We start from the raw sequence: 19,236 nt of genomic DNA, 5'->3' as shown, positions 1-19,236 counted from the left end.
TTTGGTTTTGTCCTTAACCTCGGCCCTTTATTTGTTTTTTCCTTTGTCGCGACTCAAAATTGCCCTCAGAAACAAGTTGGCACAGCGTCTTAACGTTTCAATATCTAAATACTACAGCGCCTTACGACAGCAGGTTTCAGCGGTGCCAGCAGCCGCTCAACATCTATCTCAACAGAAATGCTCGACGAGTGGTCCCAGGGGCCACGCAGCTTACTTTTCTCCGACCCCGCGACCGGCATGCTCAGCTGTATCGGTGGCAAGTCCATGACTCGCCTCTTCTCTGGCCGGTTCGATGCCTCCGTGTGAATGGGCCAAGGTAGGGAGGGCAGTGTATACTTTGGGGCACTGCAAACCACGTAAACGGTCTCGCGACAAGGTTGAGAAGAGACGTGGTCCACGTACTTTCGTGGTGGGACAGGGCCCGGTACCAGCCTCAAGGCAGTTGGCGGCGGTCTTCGTCGCATGGCTGTCAATAATTATCTGAGCTCCAGAGCCCGTAAAACGATATCACAGTCAATGTGAAGAACGAAATGCTATCTGCTGTTTAGTATACGTTGGCTAGCAAGGGATTCTGGACACGTACAAAGGGCCAAAGCCTATGAAAGGAGCGTAGGTAGCCCTGGTGAGGGTTTGTGGAGAAGAGGCCTGGTAGTCTCTGCTGAACGCTCCCACAGCTGCTGGCTCTAAAAGTGTTTTGATCCAGCAAACACCATCACCACCCTAATTTTCTAAAATTCTATGATCGGCACCAAGTCTCATAGCAACATATACTTCCAGCCCAGTCGGTAACAAAAAAATGCCATTGCAAATGCGAGGATGTATGCAAGAATATGTGTAGTGGGTACAATAAGCTACATGCGCCATTCAGGCCGAGTCTGCGGTGATGGGTCGGTAGTGCTTCATCAATTGCACCTTGAAGGCTATCATGGCTCAAATTAGTGCTGTGGCTTAAAATAAGGCAGTCAGTGCTCACCATCGGGCTTGCTCCACAGGCCTGCGGCCTCCGTGTTAAGTGGGGAAGAATTATTAGGTTCTGTCCAGTCCCGAGCTCAATATTGATCGCAAAGCGGATGAACGAGTCAGACATACCGCCGAGTAAGGATTGCAGGGATAGAAGAATGGTTTGCACGCTATAGACGGCCGACCACTTGTCCTGCAATTCCGACATGAACACTCACGTAACCCCAGCGATCCGCGCGGCCACAGCTTACCTGGAGAATGTCAAGGCAGATAGCACCGCTTCCAATGTCGACATTCGGGTGGAAACACGGAGTATCGAACTTGATATTAGGGGCAACGTAGGGGTAATTGGGAGGGAACAAGATGGTGATCTTGAAGCTCAGCCCGGCATAGATCTTCGGGACAAGAATGAGTGGCGCACGACGCGACAATGAGGCAAACTCACGGTTTCCGGCGCACCCTCAATTGTGCCGACCCATTCAAACAAATTGCCATCATTTTTGGGGAACGCTGACTAGAACGGTGTAAGAGGAGCCCGTGGTGTGCATGGGGGACCGCTGCTTACAATGCCCGGGGACGAAGACATCTGAACCTGGGTTCAACAGCATGTTCCAGCGAACAAGACGAGATTCTTGCTCACCATGAGTTGCACAAGCTCGTTTCCAAGACTAACACGTCGTGAGCTCGCATCGCTCAGCATCCAAAAGTTGCGATGCTACCTACCGTTTCGTGACGCTGCCTGTGGCCGAGGACGTGGAGGCTGGTGCATTTGACTTTTGGGAAGAACGGGCAGGGGCCAAGGACGAGGTAACTTGCTCCATCGTGTACACGAGTTCGTTAAAGTCGTAAAATAAGGAAGAAGAAACCAAGAAGACAGTGCAAATGCAAAACCAACACAAGACAAGACGAGCGGCGTTTTGGAACAGCTCAAAACCTGAGACGCGTGCCTCACGTGTGCATGCCATCACCCGCCAGTTTGCGCATGTTTGTTCTGACATACCCGACTCTCAGACTGAAGACTGACGCTGACTGACGCCAACGGTGACCTCGTCGACAGCGCATATCCCGTCACTGTCTGTGACGACGACCTCGACACTGATCCCGACATATACCTCTCTAAACTGAGCTCCTAGACGAGCTCACAACTTTCCAATATGCCGGCCAACATAACCCCCACACCGGCCGAAGCCTCCCTCGTTAACCAAATCTTCCTTCATGCAGATCCGCAGAAGTTGGGAGTCATTACTGGCGACGCTGCAGTGAAGGTCTTTGACGGGTCAAAGCTCCCCGCTGCAGTACTGGGTGAAATCTGGTCCCTCGCAGATGAGGACAACAACGGCTGGCTGTCCAAGAAGGGTGTCGCCATCGTAGTTAGGTTAATGGGCTGGGCGCAGAAGGGAGAACCCGTCTCAGAAGCCCTGATACAGAAACGTACGCTTTACACACCCACTCAAAGCGCTCCTGGACTGACGTTTCGCAGCCGGACCTCTACCCAGGATTGAAGGCATCAGCACCGTCACCCAACAGAACACCGGAATGTCCTTGCCCAAGTCTCCGCTACCTTATTTCCCTCCCCTCTCACCCCAAGATAAGGAAAAATTCGATAGCTATTTCATCAAGTACGGAGCAACGAACGGCCTCTTGAGCGGTATGCGCATCGTAGATTATACCAGTGACAAATCTGAAATGACATCTTTTTTCCAGGCGAGAAGGCAAGAGACGTCTTCCTCAAGTCAAAACTTCCCAATGAGCAGCTCCTGCAAATATGGTGAGGCCCAAGCTTGCCGCCATCTGTCCGCTCGACCTCACCGCGTACACCTCCTAGGAACTTGGCTGATACACAAGACCGTGGTGCTCTTGATTCGACCGACTTCGCCATCGGAATGTACTTTATCCAAGGACTAATGAGTGGGAAGATCTCATTTATTCCGACATCGCTACCACCTGGGCTCTATCAGCAAGCAGGCGGTGGTGGGGTCGCTTCCCACATGACTGGTGGTAGCGGTAACTTCAGCCCAGCCCCAGGAAGCGCTTTTAGCATCCAACCCCAGTATACCGGTCAAAGAAGTCAAATACAACCCAACCACACCGGAATGTCAAACCAGGCGCGAAGTCCAGCGCTACCTCCCCGTCCAGCTGTCCCTTCCATTGCTGCAAGGTCACTAAGTCCACCCATCCGACCACCCGTTTCCGTAGCACCCACACCAGCATGGGACATCACACCCGCTGACAAGGCTCGCTTTGACCAATGGTTCGATGACTTGGATAAAGATAAAGTTGGTTTCATCGAAGGATCTGTCGCAGTTCCTTTCATGATTCAGTCCGGTTTGCCAGGCGAAGTCTTGGCAGTCGTTTGGTATGTACTTAAATTTTCTGCAAGAGTATCCCCTCATGTTGTCCGTTCTAGGGACCTCTCTGACCTTAACAACGATGGCAAACTAACGCGCGACGGCTTCGCGGTCGCCATGCATCTCATTCAGAGGAAACTTGGCGGCGGGGAGATCCCGGCTACATTACCCCCTTCATTGATTCCTCCTTCGATGCGTCAAGCTCAGCCGCCAGCTGCGCCTGAACCTCAGAAGGATCTGTTCTCATTCGATGACTCGCCTCCCGCGTCCCCTGTTCCTTCGCAAGCTACCGGTAATAAATACCAAACGCTTCAGCCCCAGCGAACAGGACCTCTTCAAACGATGACTCCGCAGCCTACTGGCGGACGATCTGTGTCAATGCCTTTGGATCCCTTCGCTGCATCTCTTCAGCAACCCAACTATACCGGTAAGTCACGTACTAACTTTTGAATGTCCTACCTCCTAACGTGTAGCATCTTAGGCTCCGCTCGTAATCTACTGGATGATGACGAGCCAACCACGTCCACCTCTCCACCGCTCCAAGATCAATCCGCCGAGATTGGCAACGTGAAGAATCAACTCGCCTCCACTAACAATTCCTTGGAGAAGACTAGGTCTGATCGTGAAGCCATCGAACAATCGCTTGCCACTCAAGCTTCGCAGCTGTCGGCTCTGCAAGTCCAGCTATCCTCCGCGAAGGCAGCGTATGAGACCGAGATCAAGTTGTTTACGACCCTCAAAGATCGCCATACCAGTCAACAAGCGGAGATTGAGAAAATCCGCCAAGAGTTAATTAGCGCCGAAAGCGACCTCAGCGCTAAGCGGGTCGAAAAGGCTGAGATTGAAGGCGCGTTCATGCGCGACAAGGAGGATAAGCGAGAGTTGGAGAGGCGAATGATCGAAGCGGGGCAGCAAATTGAGGCAATCAAGGCTGAAGTCGAGAAGCTCAAGAAGGCCGCCAAGCAGCAGAAGGGGCTGTTGGCGATTGCAAAGAAACAGTTGGCGACCAAGGAAGCTGAGAGAGCGAAGGCTCAAGACGAGTTGCAGGAAGCCAATGCAGAGTTGGAGGAGGTTACGAAGGAGACAGAGGAGACAGAGGCTGCTCTCGCTAAGCTTGAGATGCCTCAACCTAAGCCAGCTGCTCCGCCCATTCCTCCTCGAGCCACTTCATCTGAAACCATTGCGTCAGCCGACACTCTTGCATTCGCCGCTTCGCAACCTTTGCCCGTCACTCCGGACCCGGTCGTCTCGCCGTCTGCTAGCATCAAGAGTAACAATCCTTTCGAAAGGCTCGCTATGGGCAATTCGCAATCTCGCACCGGTTCTCCCTTCTCTCCTTTCCCTTCCGCTCCTGTTGGCAACCCTGCTGAAGACGACGACATCTTTGCCAGCTTCGCTCAGCCGGAGAAAGCACTTTCAGACGAGGGAGGCGCTCAGTCAACCGAAGGTCTGCCCTACGATGCGCCTGAACCCGCAAGGACCCAGTCCCCAGATAACTCTAACAAGTTGACCGTGGAAGCGAGCGAGCAACCTCCAGTTTCTCCTAACGAAACCGAGTTATTCCACACTCCACCCACGTCTGCGAGGGCTCTTTCGCCCAGCGACACTTCGCTGCATTCCCTTGATGGCGCCTCTTCCAAGTTCCCTGCAATTGACGCGGTCACTGCACAGATTTCCAATGAAGTCGCTGCAGCACCAGCTTCCTCCAAGCCTGCTAATGGGAACGACGACTTTGACGATCTGTTTGGTAGCGCCATTCAGGAGAAGGAGATTGATGAATCCGATTCCTCAGACGAGAGCGACGACGAGATTCCTTTAGCCGAATTAAACAAGTCAGGAAACAAGCCCCCTGCAGCTTCCCAGGATTCTGAGAAGAGCAAGGAAGGTGCCAAACCGGCCGAGAACAATGCCCAGTCCTTTGACGACATCTTTGCATCCTCACCACCGACAAAGCCAACCGAGACTGCACCTCCAGCTGCCACCAGTGACTTTGACGATATTTTCAACCCTACCCCAGCCGCTGTCGCAACTCAACCCACTGGAGATGTTGCCAAGTCAAATGGAGACGCTGACCTATTCCCTCCCGTCGACTCGAAGCCAGCTGTAGCAGGGGTTGACGCTTTTGACGAAGCGCTCGGGCTGTCCACCTCTACCGCCAGCAAACCAGCGCCAGCACCAGCCTTCTCCTTCGACGCCGCATTCGACGACAACTTTGACTTCAGCGCTGCCAAAGCCGACTCGCCGCCAGTAACTGCCGCCGCACAGCCTGCTCAACCTCCAGCGGCCGCAACCAATGGTGCTTCATTTGACGACATCTTCAGTACTGCCGGCCCTGTCAATGGTCACTCTGGGGAGGCAACCACGTCGACTACCCCGTCTCAAATTTCGGCCCAGCCCACCGAGGCGCCCAAACCGGAACCCGCTGCAACCTCGTTCGATGAGGCCTTCAATCCTGCACCAACCGCAAGTCCCAAACCGGCACCAACTGTCTCGACCAGCTCTCCTCCCCCAACAGCACCCTCCACCAGTCCCTTCCCAACTGGTAGCCCGACCACGTCACCGAAGAACAGTCTGAGCTCTGGCCGCCCCCGACCCTCTTCACCGTTGGCAGTAAGATCACACACCCCTCCTCCCCGTACTTCCTCACCTAAACCTCGGCTTTCCTCGTCATCCTCAAAGGACGGACTTGAGAAACCTAAGGAACCTGCTCCAAGGCACTCCAAACTATCTGTAAGTACTCTAGCTTTCCCTCTCCATACCACCGTTAATCATCGCGGGTTTCTGAAATGTAAGTTTTCACAGCTGCGCTTGCCATTTGGAAAGAAGAAGAACAAGGACAAGCATGAACCCATGCCGACGACGTCGAGCTCGCATCTTACACCTCATAAGGAGACTCCTGAGAGGTCCGTGACGCCGGCAGGAGATGACGATGTGGAGGCGGTGAAGCAGTTGACGGACATGGGCTTTAGCAGGAGCCAGGCGATTGATGCATTGGAACGATATGGGTATGATGTTCCGAGAGCTTTGAATACGCTCCTCGGTGCCCCATAAACGTAAGGTCCACAAGGACGGCTTAGACATAGGAAGATTGACGTTTCTTCTGGTCTATTGGTTGACAAAGGCGCCCGCATAAACGCCTATCCGCGCCTTGAATATCGCTTTCCTGCTTTTCCTCCTGAGATTATACATACAATTTGGGCTCTCGGTTGTTAATTCCTGTGCTCTCTACTACGTCCTCTCCTTTTCCTTTCTTTATCTGTTTGCTTTTGCAACACCTGCTCCGCCGCTCGTTGAACGTTCTTTATTATTTCCTGGCCCTTTCCTTTCTTCCAAGTACCCTTTATCTCCTCACACTCGTTACTATATACCACGGACTCTTATATTCCACTTTTCTTTTCTTACCCCTTTTCATTGAAGGATCACAAAGTATCACAAATTGACTCTATTATAATAATGACTCTGAACGAGCAAAACGAACAGCTTTTGGCGCGTCGTCCTCCGAGAAATCAAGCTCTATGATAACAAGAAGCCATACTAGTAATGTACATTAAGACCTTCCCTCCGCACCTCAACGTTGCAATGTAGCCCGAGTTTACCCAACCTTCAGCTTCGGAACAGTCATCAAAGGCGGTTTACTAACCCTCGCCTTCCACTCCTCCCACTCCCTATCCTTCCGTTTCCTCTCTTCCGCCTTCTTCATCTGGCTCGCAGTCGGATGATGGAGAAACAACACAAAGGCATATTGTGACCAATCTCGGCTCTGGATGATCTCGAACGAGTGTGGACCGGGTTTACAGATCAGAGATGATAGGTCGAATCTGCCATCGGGGGTCGACTGTGCAGTCGTTGGTGTCAGCACCTACTAGGGACATAGGATAGGATAGGCACGTACGAGAAAAGGAGGAGATAAAGGCAATGTCACGCTCTCGGGAGGCGAGCCAACACCTTCAAACCTCATGCTTAATCCTCCATCCTGAGCAAATGTGGAAGGCATAATCGCGATTTGTTCAAGGAAGGATGACGGGGGTTTCAAGCTTTCAATCAAATAACATCCCAAAGAAACAGACACCGTGCAGGCGAGTTCTCTATATGACGCGTTCAAAACCAAGATCACATCCATTAAGCCACAGTCAAAATGAAGAGCATATATCAAACACGCACTCGAGAGTACCAGCCTGCTTTTTCCACTTCTGAAGAAGATCCACCTGTATCGAACTAAGCTTGAACTTGAACGGAATTGTGCCCCTCTCCTTTTTCCCTTTTTCGAATCCTAGAAGCGTGATTCGAGGGATATCGCTGTGTCCAAAAATCTCTAAAGTAACATATCACTCGTTAATGCGCGTCAGAAAACAATATTGCGATAACTCACGCTCTGGGGGTATTTTAGCTACTGGAGGAGCTGGGGGAGGGACTGGTGGCTTGTCAATCTGCATCGCGTTTTCATTTTCTTTAGGTGGAGGTTCTTGAGCGGGAGCAACCAGTGTAACTTGTGTGGGCCGCCCTACATTCGGTTGAACTGGTGGTTGGCTCGGTCTCGGTCCACTTGTTTGAGCCAAGACTGAGGTAGGTAACCCTCTAGCATTCGGCTGCGTCAATGACTGCGTCGACTTTGGAACCGGCACTGGAGGAGGTAGCATCGACCCCACAGGAGGTTGCCTCGGCAGTTGAGACACTATCGGAACCGTTTGAGACCGCACAACATTGTTATGGGGACCCATCAAGGTCATAGACTTTGCCGATGTTCTGAAATCAATATCCGCGGATGTTCCACTGGTACTACTTGCATTGGGCACGGAAGATAGGCCACTAGGTATACTCGGTCCTTCAACAGGCTGTGATTGCATTCGGGGGACGCTTGGCAGCGTCGGCTGTAGAGTTAGGGTAGGCTGCGCTGTCTGCACCGGAGGTTGAGAGTCAGTTTTGGCTTGTGTGGATTTTGCATCTGTGTCCCCAGGAACAGGACTCGGCCCATTGGACGGTAGCGGCGGCGTCACGGAAGGCGTCTTCGAGGCGCCTGGAACCAGAATGGGTTGAGTTGAAGGCCCAGTCGCCGGGAGCGTTGGGGACGACGCTGGAATAGATCCAGTTGTCGGCTGAGTAATTGGCGAAGGAATCTGCAGTCTGCTGGATGCTTGCGTGTCGATGTCCATAGCATCTCCATCTGTACTGGCCACGGTAGCAGCGGCGGGCTTGCTTGATCCCCTGGGTTGGGTTTCTGGAATTCCCGACTCGACAGATGGTCCTGGTCCAGCTGGTACATCGACCTCCATACCACGGTCATCCTCGGTTTTAGGCGGTTGAGGGGGCGAAGAGCTGGTGGAATTCGTTCCCCCAACAGGGGTCCTAGATGCCAGTGAATCGGGCAACAGATCTACATTTTTAGCGCCCAAGCTCGACGCCGAAGGTCCAGGCGTGGGAGTAAGAGTAGCAACAGCAGGTGAAGCAGCAGGAAGAGTCGGGGTCGAGGACGCGGAAGAAGCAGAAGCCTGACGTTGTTTAAACCTTTCCAGATCACGTTGCTGAAGGGTACTGATGTCCGTTTTTTTCTTTTTCTTCACGCGGGTCAAGACAGTTGTAGCAGTTGTCGTTGTCGCTGCCGTCGTCGAAGTGCTTGGTGCCGGAGGCGGTTGTGAGGATTGTGGTGCTGCACCTGAAGGACTCGGAGTAGATGTCGGTGGCATGGGAGGGGCGGGGTTCAACGGAGCTGACATGTTTGGAGGGACTTTTTGCACAGTGATGGCAGCAGTGGTCGATGGGGGTATCGGATTGGTGAACAAGTCTCGAACAGAAGGTCCGGGCATTGGGATTTGACCTGCTACGCTACTTGGGACTGAGCGGGACCCCGCAGACAAGGCTCTAGGCGAGGTTAGCACAGAAGTAGGAACGACTGGCGCAGCAGGGCGCATTTGAGCAGAACTTCTGGAAGCCGGCTGATTGAAAGGCGAGAAAAACGCGATGCACTGGACGTGACGTACGGTGAATTTGTCGGGTCGTCGGGGACTTGGATTCCAACGGTGAAGAGTAGATAACGGGCAGCCTCTGGAAAGGAGTCTCAGAAAGACAAGGGAATAACAAAGCAGCGGAACCGCTGACCCTTCAGATCCGGCTCGACAAAGAGATTGATATGGGGATGGATCGCAGAGACCAATTTGGTATAGGCATCCCCCAGTGGGTGGTCCCGGTAATGCTCTGGAAGCAATGTAACCTTGGAATTCTCGTTTGTGGCCATCCCTAGATCGGTTTTGAGGCACACTTCGGCTACCTGTAGCGCCAGAGCTGGTTGGTCCATTGCTCACGGTGGAATGAAGAGAAGAGGGTCTACCGCGAGCAACTTAAGAACCTAAACACAGGTTAATGGGCAATACAAATGGAAGAGTCAGACAACATACATCCTTCCTAGCTTCAGTATAATACCCTCGCGGATCCGACAGGTACTGAGCCAGCTTGTTGGCATATCCGACCCAGTTTGGATCTGACGCATTGGCCAGGACATGGTTCATTCTACCGAACAATATTTTGTTGCGTTCTTCGACCGTCAGGACCCTTTTCTTCTTTTCAGCTGCGACAGGTTTTGGTTGAGGCTGTTGTGGTTGTGCTGGGTCCATGGTGGGGCAACATCAAGTCAAGAGGCAAGGTTCAAGCCAACGCGGGAACGGTGCTGTCTGTGTGATCGTCCTTCAGCTGTTCATGTCCGCGATGTGCAACCAACCCTGCCCAGTGTCCACTTCGCCCGTAAGACTGCGTCGAAGTAGCACAATCGAACTCGAAGGCTGTGAGACGGCCAATATCGCATCGTGGGCTCCCAAACCGAGGATTCATTGTATTTCAGCTTGGTCCATTAAAAGACGCATACGGGCCACTACAGTGTCAACCGATACGCCCGCTATTGTTGGGCGCAATGTCTCTGCCTGGGTCCCTCCCTTTTATGCCCAGCTCTCTCTCTCAATTTCTCGTATTTATTGGACGAGCATTAAGGACAGCTACGACAACCATGACGGGAACAACAACGACGAGCGGCATCAATCCCAGTCCGGGAACTAACACCGCCATCATCGCCGACCGAGTTGCAGACCTTGGCTTAAACGACGTCTCGGACGACGAGTGTCCTTCTCCCATGACAGCCTTCGACATCGTCGTTGTCGGCGCTGGAGGAGGGCCAGACGAATCAAATCTCTCCGCGTAAGTCCATCCTTTCCCAATTCATTCCACAGGGCGCTAATTAAAAACTAATATGCCCCTGTCTGCCATCCCAGATATTTGTTGAAATCACACACAGCGCGCTGGGAAGACGGCGTCTTGGCTCTGGAGGCCGGTACGTTTTACCTCACAACAACCCCAGCTAGGAACGCTACAACCCTAATAAATCACTTTAGGCTCAGGCCAAGGCACCCTTGCCCGGATCCTCAAGGAGAAACCTGACCTCTTCCGGGATCCAGATGGCGAGTCGGACCAGGTCAAGAATCAGGCCCTCACCGCCTCTGATATCTACAACTCGATACAGTACGTATCTCAGCCTTCTTCTAACGCCTCCAAAGCACTCTGTTAATCTTTCTTGCACAGGGGCTTCTTGATTACCCATGCTCATATGGACCATATTATGAGCCTCGTCATATCGGCAGGCTCACTTTCGGGCTGCAGAAAACGCATCTACGCCGTAAAACAGACCCTCAAGGACATCGAGTCCTCTGTGTTCAACGACAGAGCTTGGCCAAACCTCGCTTCCTGGCGGGAGGATGATGCCAGCTACAAATTTCTGTACTCCCCGTACGTCCGGAGGTTTTATTCCCACTTGTTCCGCCACTCCATGGTCTAACCATCCTTCTGGACCAGACTCACACCAAACACGACCACATATGAACCTGTCTCCTCCGAATTCAGCGTCGCTACCTTCCCCTTGAACCACGGTTCAAACGACCTGGGCCCCTATGAATCTGTCGCCTACTTCGTTCGACAAGATGCAAGTGGCCAAGAATTCCTCTTCTTCGGGGACGTCGAGCCGGACTCTGTCGCATCCCTAAACGGCGGCAAGCCTCAAACACTCGCCGTCTGGCAGTTCGCAGCTCCCAAAATTCCACACATGCTCTCCACCATCTTCATCGAATGTTCATATCCATCCGGGAGAGCAGATTCCCTCTTATTCGGACACTTGACACCCGAGTACCTCGTTGAAGAACTAGTTGCCCTCGCTGCAGAAGTCAGGAAATCAAAACCTGCGGGGCATTCTTCTGATCGACCAAACAAGCATGTCAGGAAGAGGCAAAAACGGTTGGCTTCCTCGACTGGGATCACAAATGCGTTGGCGGGGTTGACAGTGTATGTGACACACTGCAAGGATGCAGGGCTGGGAGACGAATCTTCCGGGCGGCCCATGCGGGAAGTCATCGTAGAGCAGGTTCGATCGTTAGCGGAAGCAAAGGGGTTGGGTGTTACTATTAAAGCCGCTGAACAGGGCATGCATATTCGTACGTCCATCTTCCGTGACACGGGGTTGTGAAACCAATGTGGTCCTCCGAACACAATCTGACATTGCTCACACACAGAGATCTGAACGGTTACTTCATTCAATGGACTTTCGAAACTCTCTTCCTCGCTTTCTGGGTGCTCTCGGTTAACGTTATGCGATCGCTCCATACCTCTGTATTTTTAGATTGTCTTATTATTGCCAGTGTAGCTTGTAGCTTTAGTGTTCTCTCGCTCTCTCAGCATGTTCTTGTAGCCACCACTGTACGGCAACCTCCCAACTGTCACGAATGGTCACGACTCTTTTTCACACCACCAAAAACAGCCCCAATAAATTACAGAGAGAAAGAGAGAAAACATGGCATTACAGCGTCAGCATTAGGGTCATCTGCCGTGGAATGGGTGTACGAGTAACATGTCATCGGAAAGCGAAAACACTACACAAGGGAAATCAAAAAAGGACAAATAATAAAGAAACAGAAAGCTCAAAACAGACCAGTCCCAACATAAGTAAGTGTTTCATGACAGCTGATAGGGTAGTACGACGATGAAAGATCTCCTGAGCTCACGTGCAGCAAATAGGTAACAGGATGAGGTTATGATGAAGCGTAGAGCTTGACCACACCATCTGCACCAGCGCTCGCCATGAATGGCAACGAAGGATGGAAGTCAACATCCAAAACACCTTCTCGAGCCTTCTCCCGATGCGCTGAGATTTCTTGAACGCATGTACGCCCACCCAAGAGATCCCAGAAACGCACAGAGCAATCATGACTTCCAGAGACCAGGGAGAAACCTGCCGCATCGATCGATAGCGATGTCACACCATCGAGGTGTGCAAGCATTGAATGCGTGCATTGTCCTATCGAGACGAAAATAATCTCAGAATCGGAAACGAGACTCAAAATTCAAACTCAACCACATACCTGTTGCAAGGTCGAAGATTCTAATGTATCTGTCCTCGTGCCCGGTAACCAATAGCGGCATTGTAGGATGTGATGTTAGACAGTTGATTTGGGTAGCGGGGGTACCGTCTAAAAGCAATGGTTCAGCCACGTGTTCAGTGTAATAGCGAAGCTCGAGACACCCACCATAACTTATGTCGGTGCTCAACTTGGAAACTTCTTTTCCAGTCTCAATATCGAAAATCTTGACGACGGCATTTTGATATGCAACTGCAACCTTCTTGAGGTCAGTCTTGATCGCCTCCACAGCCGTAGCTCCAGGCGCGGTCATATCCTCGTTCAAGTCGTCGGGATTTTCAATGACACCATTGTATCCCCATGTCAGCTTCAACGAACCACCGCCCAGCGGCCCGCTCACATCCCACACTTTGACAGCGCCTTCCGCTCCACAGCTGATGAGGGTGCCTTCGTCCCGGACGAGAGCAAGATCCCAAACAGCATCAGTATGGCCGATTAGCTCTCCTCTTGATCGCGTTTCGTCATACGGAGCATAAGTCGTGTGCGATGATGTAGGGAGTGCCCAGATTCGAATTGAGCAGTCCAAGGAGGCGGAATAGAGCAGTCCCTTGGCGGGTGAGTGTACCAGGCGGGTGATGGCGGAAGAGTGTCCTCGAAGGGTGAGCTGGGGCTCCACCTCGGTCGTTGGTCGGGTACTGGAAATATATGAGGGTGCGTTCGACATTCAGAGTTGGGCAAACTTACTTGGACGAGGCTAGAACAGAAACTTCCATCCGCCAAATCTTGACTGTATAGTCATCTCCCCCTGTAGCGAGGCATAGTTCGTTCGGATGGAATGCGATGGCACGAACGGCATCAAGGTGACTACGGGTAATGTCAGAACACGGGTCTTTCGCCTAGATCGTGAAGGAATGACAGACTTTCTCAACGTTCGCTTCGCCTTCCAAGTTTTAGTGTTTCCGCCCTCAGACGAGACTGACTCCTCCGATTCTATGTCATGCTCTTCCTCCTTCAACTCTTCTCCTCTCCAGTTATCCGATTGGAGGGGCTCTTGGCCATCTCTCGCTGCCTGTTGGGCAGCCTCGTGTGCTTTGCGCAATTGATCTTTCCAATTTTCGCCTGGCTGGAAGATGGCGGTCAAGTGATGGCTCGATGGTTGACCCTCCTTCTCGGAAGCCTCGGGTTGAGTTTCTGGAGGCTGTTGCGGTTGTGGTTCAGGTTCCTGTGTATGGGCCGAAGGTTGTTGAGGAGGTACGCCGTTGTGTTCGGCGGTGGAGACTTGAGAAACGTTCGGTGGGGGACCTGATGAAGGTCCGACTGTATTCATTCCATTCAGGACAGGGAACTCCTTTCCACTCTCAGGCATGATTTTCCGCGGTCGACCATTGAAAGGAATCGAATCGAATGAAGGAACGTTGGGTATCGCCATAGATGGGATGTTCGAGCTGTTCAATAGAGGTCGGTTTGGCAGGGGGTTCATCGCTTGAGGGGAGGTCAGGTAAGAGATCTCTTGCAGACACCTATATGGGACAAAGTTTAAAAGTCGGAATGGAAACACGGAGTGATAGACTAACTGTTTGAGATAGTCACGGCTCCTTGCCCTACTTTTAGGATCCCTCCCCGCGGGTGGCTTTCCATAAGTTGCGGGGGCAGGGGCACCACCGCTAGTTACGCTGGCCCAGTTTGCGGGACCCCATGAATTTGGTCTCGTTGCGGGACCATTAGCATGAGTGCCATTGGGCAGTCGACTCTCCGGAAGTGGTGAATCTGAGGTATTTCCGCAGGTCAAAAACCTACAACAGCACCCACGTACACTCGACGCACCTTCACTGCGGGGTGAGCTCCCTCCACTGTCCCCTTTCTGACTGCCGGTCTCATCCTTCTGTCCCGAGGAAGCTCCGGAAGACTGGAGCGTTGACAGTTTGCTGGATGCATTGGATGAAGAGGGTTGGTTGAGTTGTTTCGACCTTTCGACGTGTAAGCCCCATGAAAGCGGACAGCGCGCTGTTGAAGGATAGCTACCGTTCCATGCGCAAAGCGTATTCAAGCATTTTGATTCTTCGCATGAGATCGAGTTTGATATTTTCAAAGGACCTCCGCTCGCCTTCGAGGAGGGCGATGCGTGCCTTGCCAACACTGCAGTCAGACGCGATAGCCATGCTACTGTGTGGCATGTACTAACCCTCATTTCTGCTCGTTCAATCTCCCATTCGTTTCTATCGCGCTCATAACGGCGCCATTCTGTCTGGAGGAAATGGAGGACGCTTGAAAGGGTATAGTCCTGGCCATTTTGCGGGGGCGGTGGTGGTGGTAGTCCGCCTTGCTGGAGCTGCTGTCCCTGTTGACCCTGCTGGTTCTGTGGCTGTTGGCCCTGGTTCTGCAGGACCTGCAACGAGCTCAACATTGAGGTCGAAGAGAAACGAGGGACTTGGACGAAATTTAGGAAATTGTTGGAGGGACTGAAGGAGAAGACAAGTTGGCTGAATTCGAATACCCATCGAATTAGGCAGCGAGACAAACAAATACAAACGACAGAATGAGTCCCTCAATTGACCACAATGATTTTCTATTCTACTACGTTTGTACAGTCAATCCACAGTCATGTCTTTATTTCTTTCCGGACCTAATCCAGTCCTCAGTATCGTCCACAAAATCAACCTTGTCCACTTACTTCTTGATGCCTCCACCAGTGAGAGGGCCATCTTCAGCAGCACAATCAATATACATACTACATCCAAGAGGCCAGATAACTCTACTCACGCTTCATAGCTACGGGCGCATCCACGATATCAGCAAGCGGAAGACACACATCCAACAAGACATCTATTCACCTTTCTCTCGGGCAGCTTTCAAAGCTTCAGCCTCAGCTTTCTTCTGCGCCTTGAAGGCAGCATCCTCCTCAGTCTCCTCCCTCTTCTCTTTCTTGGGAGCCTAGAACCATCCATAAACATGAATGCTTTCAACAACGATTTAAGCATACTCGCCTTCAACGGCTTGAGCTTGCCTCCTTGTCTGCCAGACATTGTGGTTACTGCACGAGTTTGCTGCATGCCCAAGGGCGATATAATGAGCCTGTTTGGCATCAGCTTCCGGAACAAATACTGTTCCCATCAGATCGTTGGCTATTTATAGAGCCCCTCTATGTTTCCCTCTCGACTTCCACCGAAATACACCCATTTCCTATCTATGCCTTGGGGTTTCGTCGACTTTCTGACTCTTTCTCAGGTGTCCTTCACAGCTATGCAGGTTTGGAGTCTTGAACTCTCCAAAGACTGGGATGTATATCCATTCTCCCCCATGACCTCAATCATACTCCCAAGTTAATAAATTCCGTAGGTTTTGGGCCCATTTCCAATTCATGCACGGGAGCAGCACTTTCTTTCGCCAAGTTTCCCCTTGAACTGTAACTCCGAATTTCAATCTGCGCTGAGACTCATCTCACCACATCCCAGTGTCCGAGCCGATCGACTGGGATAAATCATGGCCCTCTTCCTACGCTGACGGTGGCGCAGTTAATTGGGACACAGCAACGGCCAATAATGATGGATCTCTCTACGTCTCCTTCCCGAACGTTCGCTGGAACTACCTTCGCTCGCATGAAGGTTGGGCGGGTCTCCAGCATCACACTGTTCTTCGCACAACCTTTAAGCTCGCAGGTGGTACCTCGCCACAACCCAAACTCTTAGTTCACCTTCATCAGGGTTCCTACTTTACGGTCATACCTCTAAATCCATCTCCATCTACTGTCCCTCGATGGTATGCTGGGAACATCTACGACATGGGACGGACTCTCCCTCAAGTTGTTACCCTCCCACCTTCCGACACTTTGGAGTACCAACTATTCGTCAGCGGCGATTACGAGGTATAAATCTCCTTAACTTCTTCGTTCTTTTCTCTTCTCATCCCTGGCAGATCCGTCTTTTCGGAGACCCCGAAATCCAGCTTGGTTCACCCACTCCGCGCCTAGAGATAAAGGTGGACATAACACTGGATGTGCAGGATCAACCATATACCCACGAATCGTCGTTGGACATAATACCGAACTTTGTGTCTGGATATGCCTTTGGCAACGCAACAGGTGTTGCCATACGCAGTATTTCAGACTGGCTGACCGTCAAGGATGCTGTGCTCGCTGCAGATAGACCTCAAGTTCGGATCTCGCTGCTTCGCGAGACGCGCGTAGCTCCAGGGCAGACTCGCATTGTCCCACTGGTTCTAACTCAAACAGACAGTTACACAGGAAATGAACTGGAAATTTCGCTGACGCTTGAATCGACTTCCCGGGAGTTGTCCTCGCTTTCTGTATCCCTCCCAATCAAACAGGTATCCCAGTGGCCAGAGCCATCCCGACAAGCGATTGTCGGTTCATATTTCTTCGCGAGTTCGATCCCTAGTCAATTCGCTGCCCTCCCTCCGATTCAACAAAAAACAGACGGGCAAGAGCCTCCCATCGTCGCTCTTCGTATGTCTCCTTTTCTGCATATGCCCATAGAACTTCTTCCAAGTCCAGTATGTAGATGGCGCAGGAGTGGATGTTGTAGGGAGCCCGGGCCAATTTTGGGCGGAAGCTATGCCTCCCAACCGGTACGGTTGGATCCTCATGCCTACCGGACGAACAGCCTGGGTGGGTTATATCCTTGTCTTTCCATTTATACACTTCGTTACGACTGTCGGAACCTCTTCAGGGCCTTGACTGGCACGGTCCAAGTACTCAAGACGTCTTTGAATCGCTTTCCGCACTTAGTCACATCCTCGCCCGTAACGAGGCATGGAAACCCCAGGCTTTCTCCCCTACGTCTCCGTTCCTCCTCATAGGCCATTCCAACGGAGGACAAGGAGCATGGCACCTCGCTTCACACTACCCTGACCGTGTTCTAGCCGGTGCGTCGACGATGTGTGCAGGTAAGCTTTAGGTAGGGTAGCTAACTTGAAACTTCCTGTGGCTTTAGTTGCCCCAGCAGCAGCGTATTCCAAATCCCAGTCTTACGTCCCCTTGACCCATTCTCGGTAAGCCCGCCGTCTGCCATTAGCGACTCTGGGACCTCAACGCCTCCAGCTCGGCACACTACATGGACCCAGCCCTTCGTTCTATTCTCGAAACATCTTTCACGCCAGATGACAATGACCTTCACCTGTCGAATATACTTCAAACCCCAGTTCTCGCCATACACGGGTACGTTCGTTCTTGAAGAGGGACAAGGCCCTCCCATTGATTGCACGACTTTAGAGGCGCAGATGAGAACGTCCCTTCGTGGCATTCCCGAGTTTTAGTTGACACACTCAAAACTCTCGCTCGCCAGGCTGGGGTTAACTCCAGGTACGCACATCCGAGCACAATCTTTGCTTACGGTATTCAGCGCCATTATTAATAGTGTTCGACTAAAAGAAGACCCGGGCCAAGGGCACTGGTACTCTTCCGTACTCAACAACGAAGAAGTGCAGACTTTCCTTGAGTCCCATTCATCTCTAAACACGACCAGAGAGGTACCACAATCGTTCGAACTAACGGTTTCTAACCCCACAGAAAGCGGGTCACTGTATGGATTCCAAATCCAGAGCCTCTCAATTCCAGGACGGTAAGTGCCTTGAGTTCGCTTTACAGTTTTGAAATATGCACTGACATCCGTGCGTAGCCTGGGGAAGCTGAAGATCCAGAAACAGGGTAAAGACACCCTTGCTGTTTCCCCTCTAAATGTCCGGTCATTCTCTATCGCGTCACGGGATGGCATAGGCTCAGCGAAGACGCTGGACTTAGGAGGCACCATGATCGCCCTTCCGAGTATTGAGTCCTTCCCGGTGCATGTCGGAATGCTCGATGACGGACACTGGACTGTAAGAATCAATCCTCGTCCGCACCGCCGTCTCACGCAGCTCTTGCTCTGATCCAGATCTTGCCCAAGGCGTCTTCAATCCCATCCAGGCTACAAGCCATCCTAACCTCTCCGTCGCCTCTCACCTTTATCTACTCAACGCCAGAAGAGCTCTCCCTCGCACTACGTCTTATCCACGACCTCCAAACCTACCACAACCTTGACGCGGAGCTCATATCTTCGCAGGAAGCCATTGAATGCCACGCCCAAGGGACCTGGGGAAGCGGTAACATCGTCGTCCTCGGCACTCCCACTTCAGACATTATATCTCTCTTCCTAAAGGAACGGAAAACAGGATTCAGCGTCGATGACGGCCAGATCCTTCTCCGCAACAGGAAGGTTGAGGGGGAAGGAAGGGGGTCCATTTTCCTACATCCCCATCCAACCGAGGACGCTAGCTGGATGCTGTTCATGGTTTATACAGATCTGATGTCCCTTGAAAGACTCGGGAGGCTCTTTCCAATGCGCACTGGCATCGCTGGACCAGCTTGGATGATTACAGGGCCCGAGACAGACCAGCTCGGAGCGGGTGGGCTCGAAGGAGCAGGGTGAGTACTGCGTTGGCCTCGTATACCAAGCCTCTTACCCCTCACACCATCACCTTCAGAGTCTGGGACTCGGACTGGCAATATCTCCCATCTTCCTCCTGGCTCGCACGCTGAGGTGCACTCGGCA

At 52.1% G+C, this 19,236-nt stretch overlaps 7 protein-coding genes across 7 annotated transcripts; 3 read left to right on the top strand and 4 right to left on the bottom strand.

Annotated features, from left to right (window-relative positions):
* Positions 1 to 89: 89 nt before the first annotated feature.
* Positions 90 to 533, bottom strand: CC1G_13954 (hypothetical protein). The gene is made up of 2 exons (XM_002911868.1): positions 403 to 533; positions 90 to 345 (listed from the first exon to the last, which is right to left on the bottom strand). The coding sequence occupies exons 1-2, from the start codon at positions 462 to 464 to the stop codon at positions 105 to 107; spliced, it is 303 nt and encodes a 100-aa protein (XP_002911914.1). The 5' UTR covers positions 465 to 533; the 3' UTR covers positions 90 to 104.
* Positions 534 to 783: 250 nt separating this feature from the next.
* Positions 784 to 1,874, bottom strand: CC1G_05180 (ubiquitin-conjugating enzyme E2). The gene is made up of 8 exons (XM_001833428.2): positions 1,684 to 1,874; positions 1,601 to 1,628; positions 1,526 to 1,546; positions 1,406 to 1,474; positions 1,212 to 1,355; positions 1,090 to 1,153; positions 974 to 1,033; positions 784 to 920 (listed from the first exon to the last, which is right to left on the bottom strand). Exons 1-8 carry the CDS (start codon positions 1,779 to 1,781, stop codon positions 865 to 867), a joined length of 540 nt encoding a protein of 179 aa, XP_001833480.2. The 5' UTR covers positions 1,782 to 1,874; the 3' UTR covers positions 784 to 864.
* A 240-nt stretch (positions 1,875 to 2,114) lies between these two features.
* On the top strand, positions 2,115 to 6,359 carry CC1G_05179 (UBA/TS-N domain-containing protein; the record flags this gene model as incomplete). The annotated part of the gene is made up of 7 exons (XM_001833427.1): positions 2,115 to 2,391; positions 2,441 to 2,608; positions 2,665 to 2,728; positions 2,786 to 3,316; positions 3,368 to 3,735; positions 3,790 to 6,038; positions 6,111 to 6,359. The coding sequence occupies 7 exons, from the start codon at positions 2,115 to 2,117 to the stop codon at positions 6,357 to 6,359; spliced, it is 3,906 nt and encodes a 1,301-aa protein (XP_001833479.1).
* A 541-nt stretch (positions 6,360 to 6,900) lies between these two features.
* On the bottom strand, positions 6,901 to 9,913 carry CC1G_05178 (hypothetical protein; the record flags this gene model as incomplete). Its single annotated transcript, XM_001833426.2, has 8 exons — positions 6,901 to 7,143; positions 7,201 to 7,393; positions 7,470 to 7,620; positions 7,678 to 9,227; positions 9,284 to 9,347; positions 9,402 to 9,570; positions 9,631 to 9,648; positions 9,698 to 9,913. The coding sequence occupies 8 exons, from the start codon at positions 9,911 to 9,913 to the stop codon at positions 6,901 to 6,903; spliced, it is 2,604 nt and encodes an 867-aa protein (XP_001833478.2).
* A 386-nt stretch (positions 9,914 to 10,299) lies between these two features.
* Positions 10,300 to 11,856, top strand: CC1G_05177 (class II cAMP phosphodiesterase; the record flags this gene model as incomplete). The annotated part of the gene is made up of 6 exons (XM_001833425.1): positions 10,300 to 10,487; positions 10,562 to 10,620; positions 10,682 to 10,808; positions 10,869 to 11,072; positions 11,139 to 11,770; positions 11,849 to 11,856. The coding sequence occupies 6 exons, from the start codon at positions 10,300 to 10,302 to the stop codon at positions 11,854 to 11,856; spliced, it is 1,218 nt and encodes a 405-aa protein (XP_001833477.1).
* Positions 11,857 to 12,364: 508 nt separating this feature from the next.
* On the bottom strand, positions 12,365 to 15,095 carry CC1G_05176 (striatin-3; the record flags this gene model as incomplete). Its single annotated transcript, XM_001833424.2, has 8 exons — positions 12,365 to 12,630; positions 12,695 to 13,386; positions 13,436 to 13,555; positions 13,612 to 14,211; positions 14,266 to 14,458; positions 14,516 to 14,658; positions 14,714 to 14,817; positions 14,874 to 15,095. 8 exons carry the CDS (start codon positions 15,093 to 15,095, stop codon positions 12,365 to 12,367), a joined length of 2,340 nt encoding a protein of 779 aa, XP_001833476.2.
* A 1,135-nt stretch (positions 15,096 to 16,230) lies between these two features.
* On the top strand, positions 16,231 to 19,223 carry CC1G_05174 (hypothetical protein; the record flags this gene model as incomplete). The annotated part of the gene is made up of 9 exons (XM_001833422.2): positions 16,231 to 16,350; positions 16,392 to 16,553; positions 16,604 to 17,153; positions 17,209 to 17,315; positions 17,377 to 17,572; positions 17,641 to 17,698; positions 17,748 to 17,864; positions 18,612 to 19,109; positions 19,169 to 19,223. 9 exons carry the CDS (start codon positions 16,231 to 16,233, stop codon positions 19,221 to 19,223), a joined length of 1,863 nt encoding a protein of 620 aa, XP_001833474.2.
* Between the last annotated feature and the right edge of the window lie 13 nt (positions 19,224 to 19,236).

Source organism: Coprinopsis cinerea (genome assembly GCF_000182895.1).
Source record: "Coprinopsis cinerea okayama7#130 chromosome 2 map unlocalized cont3.2, whole genome shotgun sequence".
Lineage (NCBI taxonomy): Eukaryota > Fungi > Basidiomycota > Agaricomycetes > Agaricales > Psathyrellaceae > Coprinopsis > Coprinopsis cinerea.
Note: the sequence above shows the minus strand (reverse complement) of the source record. Positions and strands in the feature narration are given on the sequence as shown.

What these genes read in the sequence shown, in the direction of transcription:
- CC1G_05180 (XM_001833428.2), bottom strand. Translation starts at nt 1,781, where the DNA reads ATGGAGCAAGTTACCTCGTCCTTGGCCCCTGCCCGTTCTTCCCAAAAG. An exon ending in ACGAGCTTGTGCAACTCATG is followed by an intron (nt 1,547 to 1,600) that starts GTGAGCAAGAAT and finishes ACCCAGGTTCAG; the next exon opens with ATGTCTTCGTCCCCGGGCAT. An exon ending in CCTGCAATCCTTACTCGGCG is followed by an intron (nt 1,034 to 1,089) that starts GTATGTCTGACT and finishes GGGACTGGACAG; the next exon opens with AACCTAATAATTCTTCCCCA.
- CC1G_13954 (XM_002911868.1), bottom strand. Translation starts at nt 464, where the DNA reads ATGCGACGAAGACCGCCGCCAACTGCCTTGAGGCTGGTACCGGGCCCT. An exon ending in GGCCCTGTCCCACCACGAAA is followed by an intron (nt 346 to 402) that starts GTACGTGGACCA and finishes CGTGGTTTGCAG; the next exon opens with TGCCCCAAAGTATACACTGC.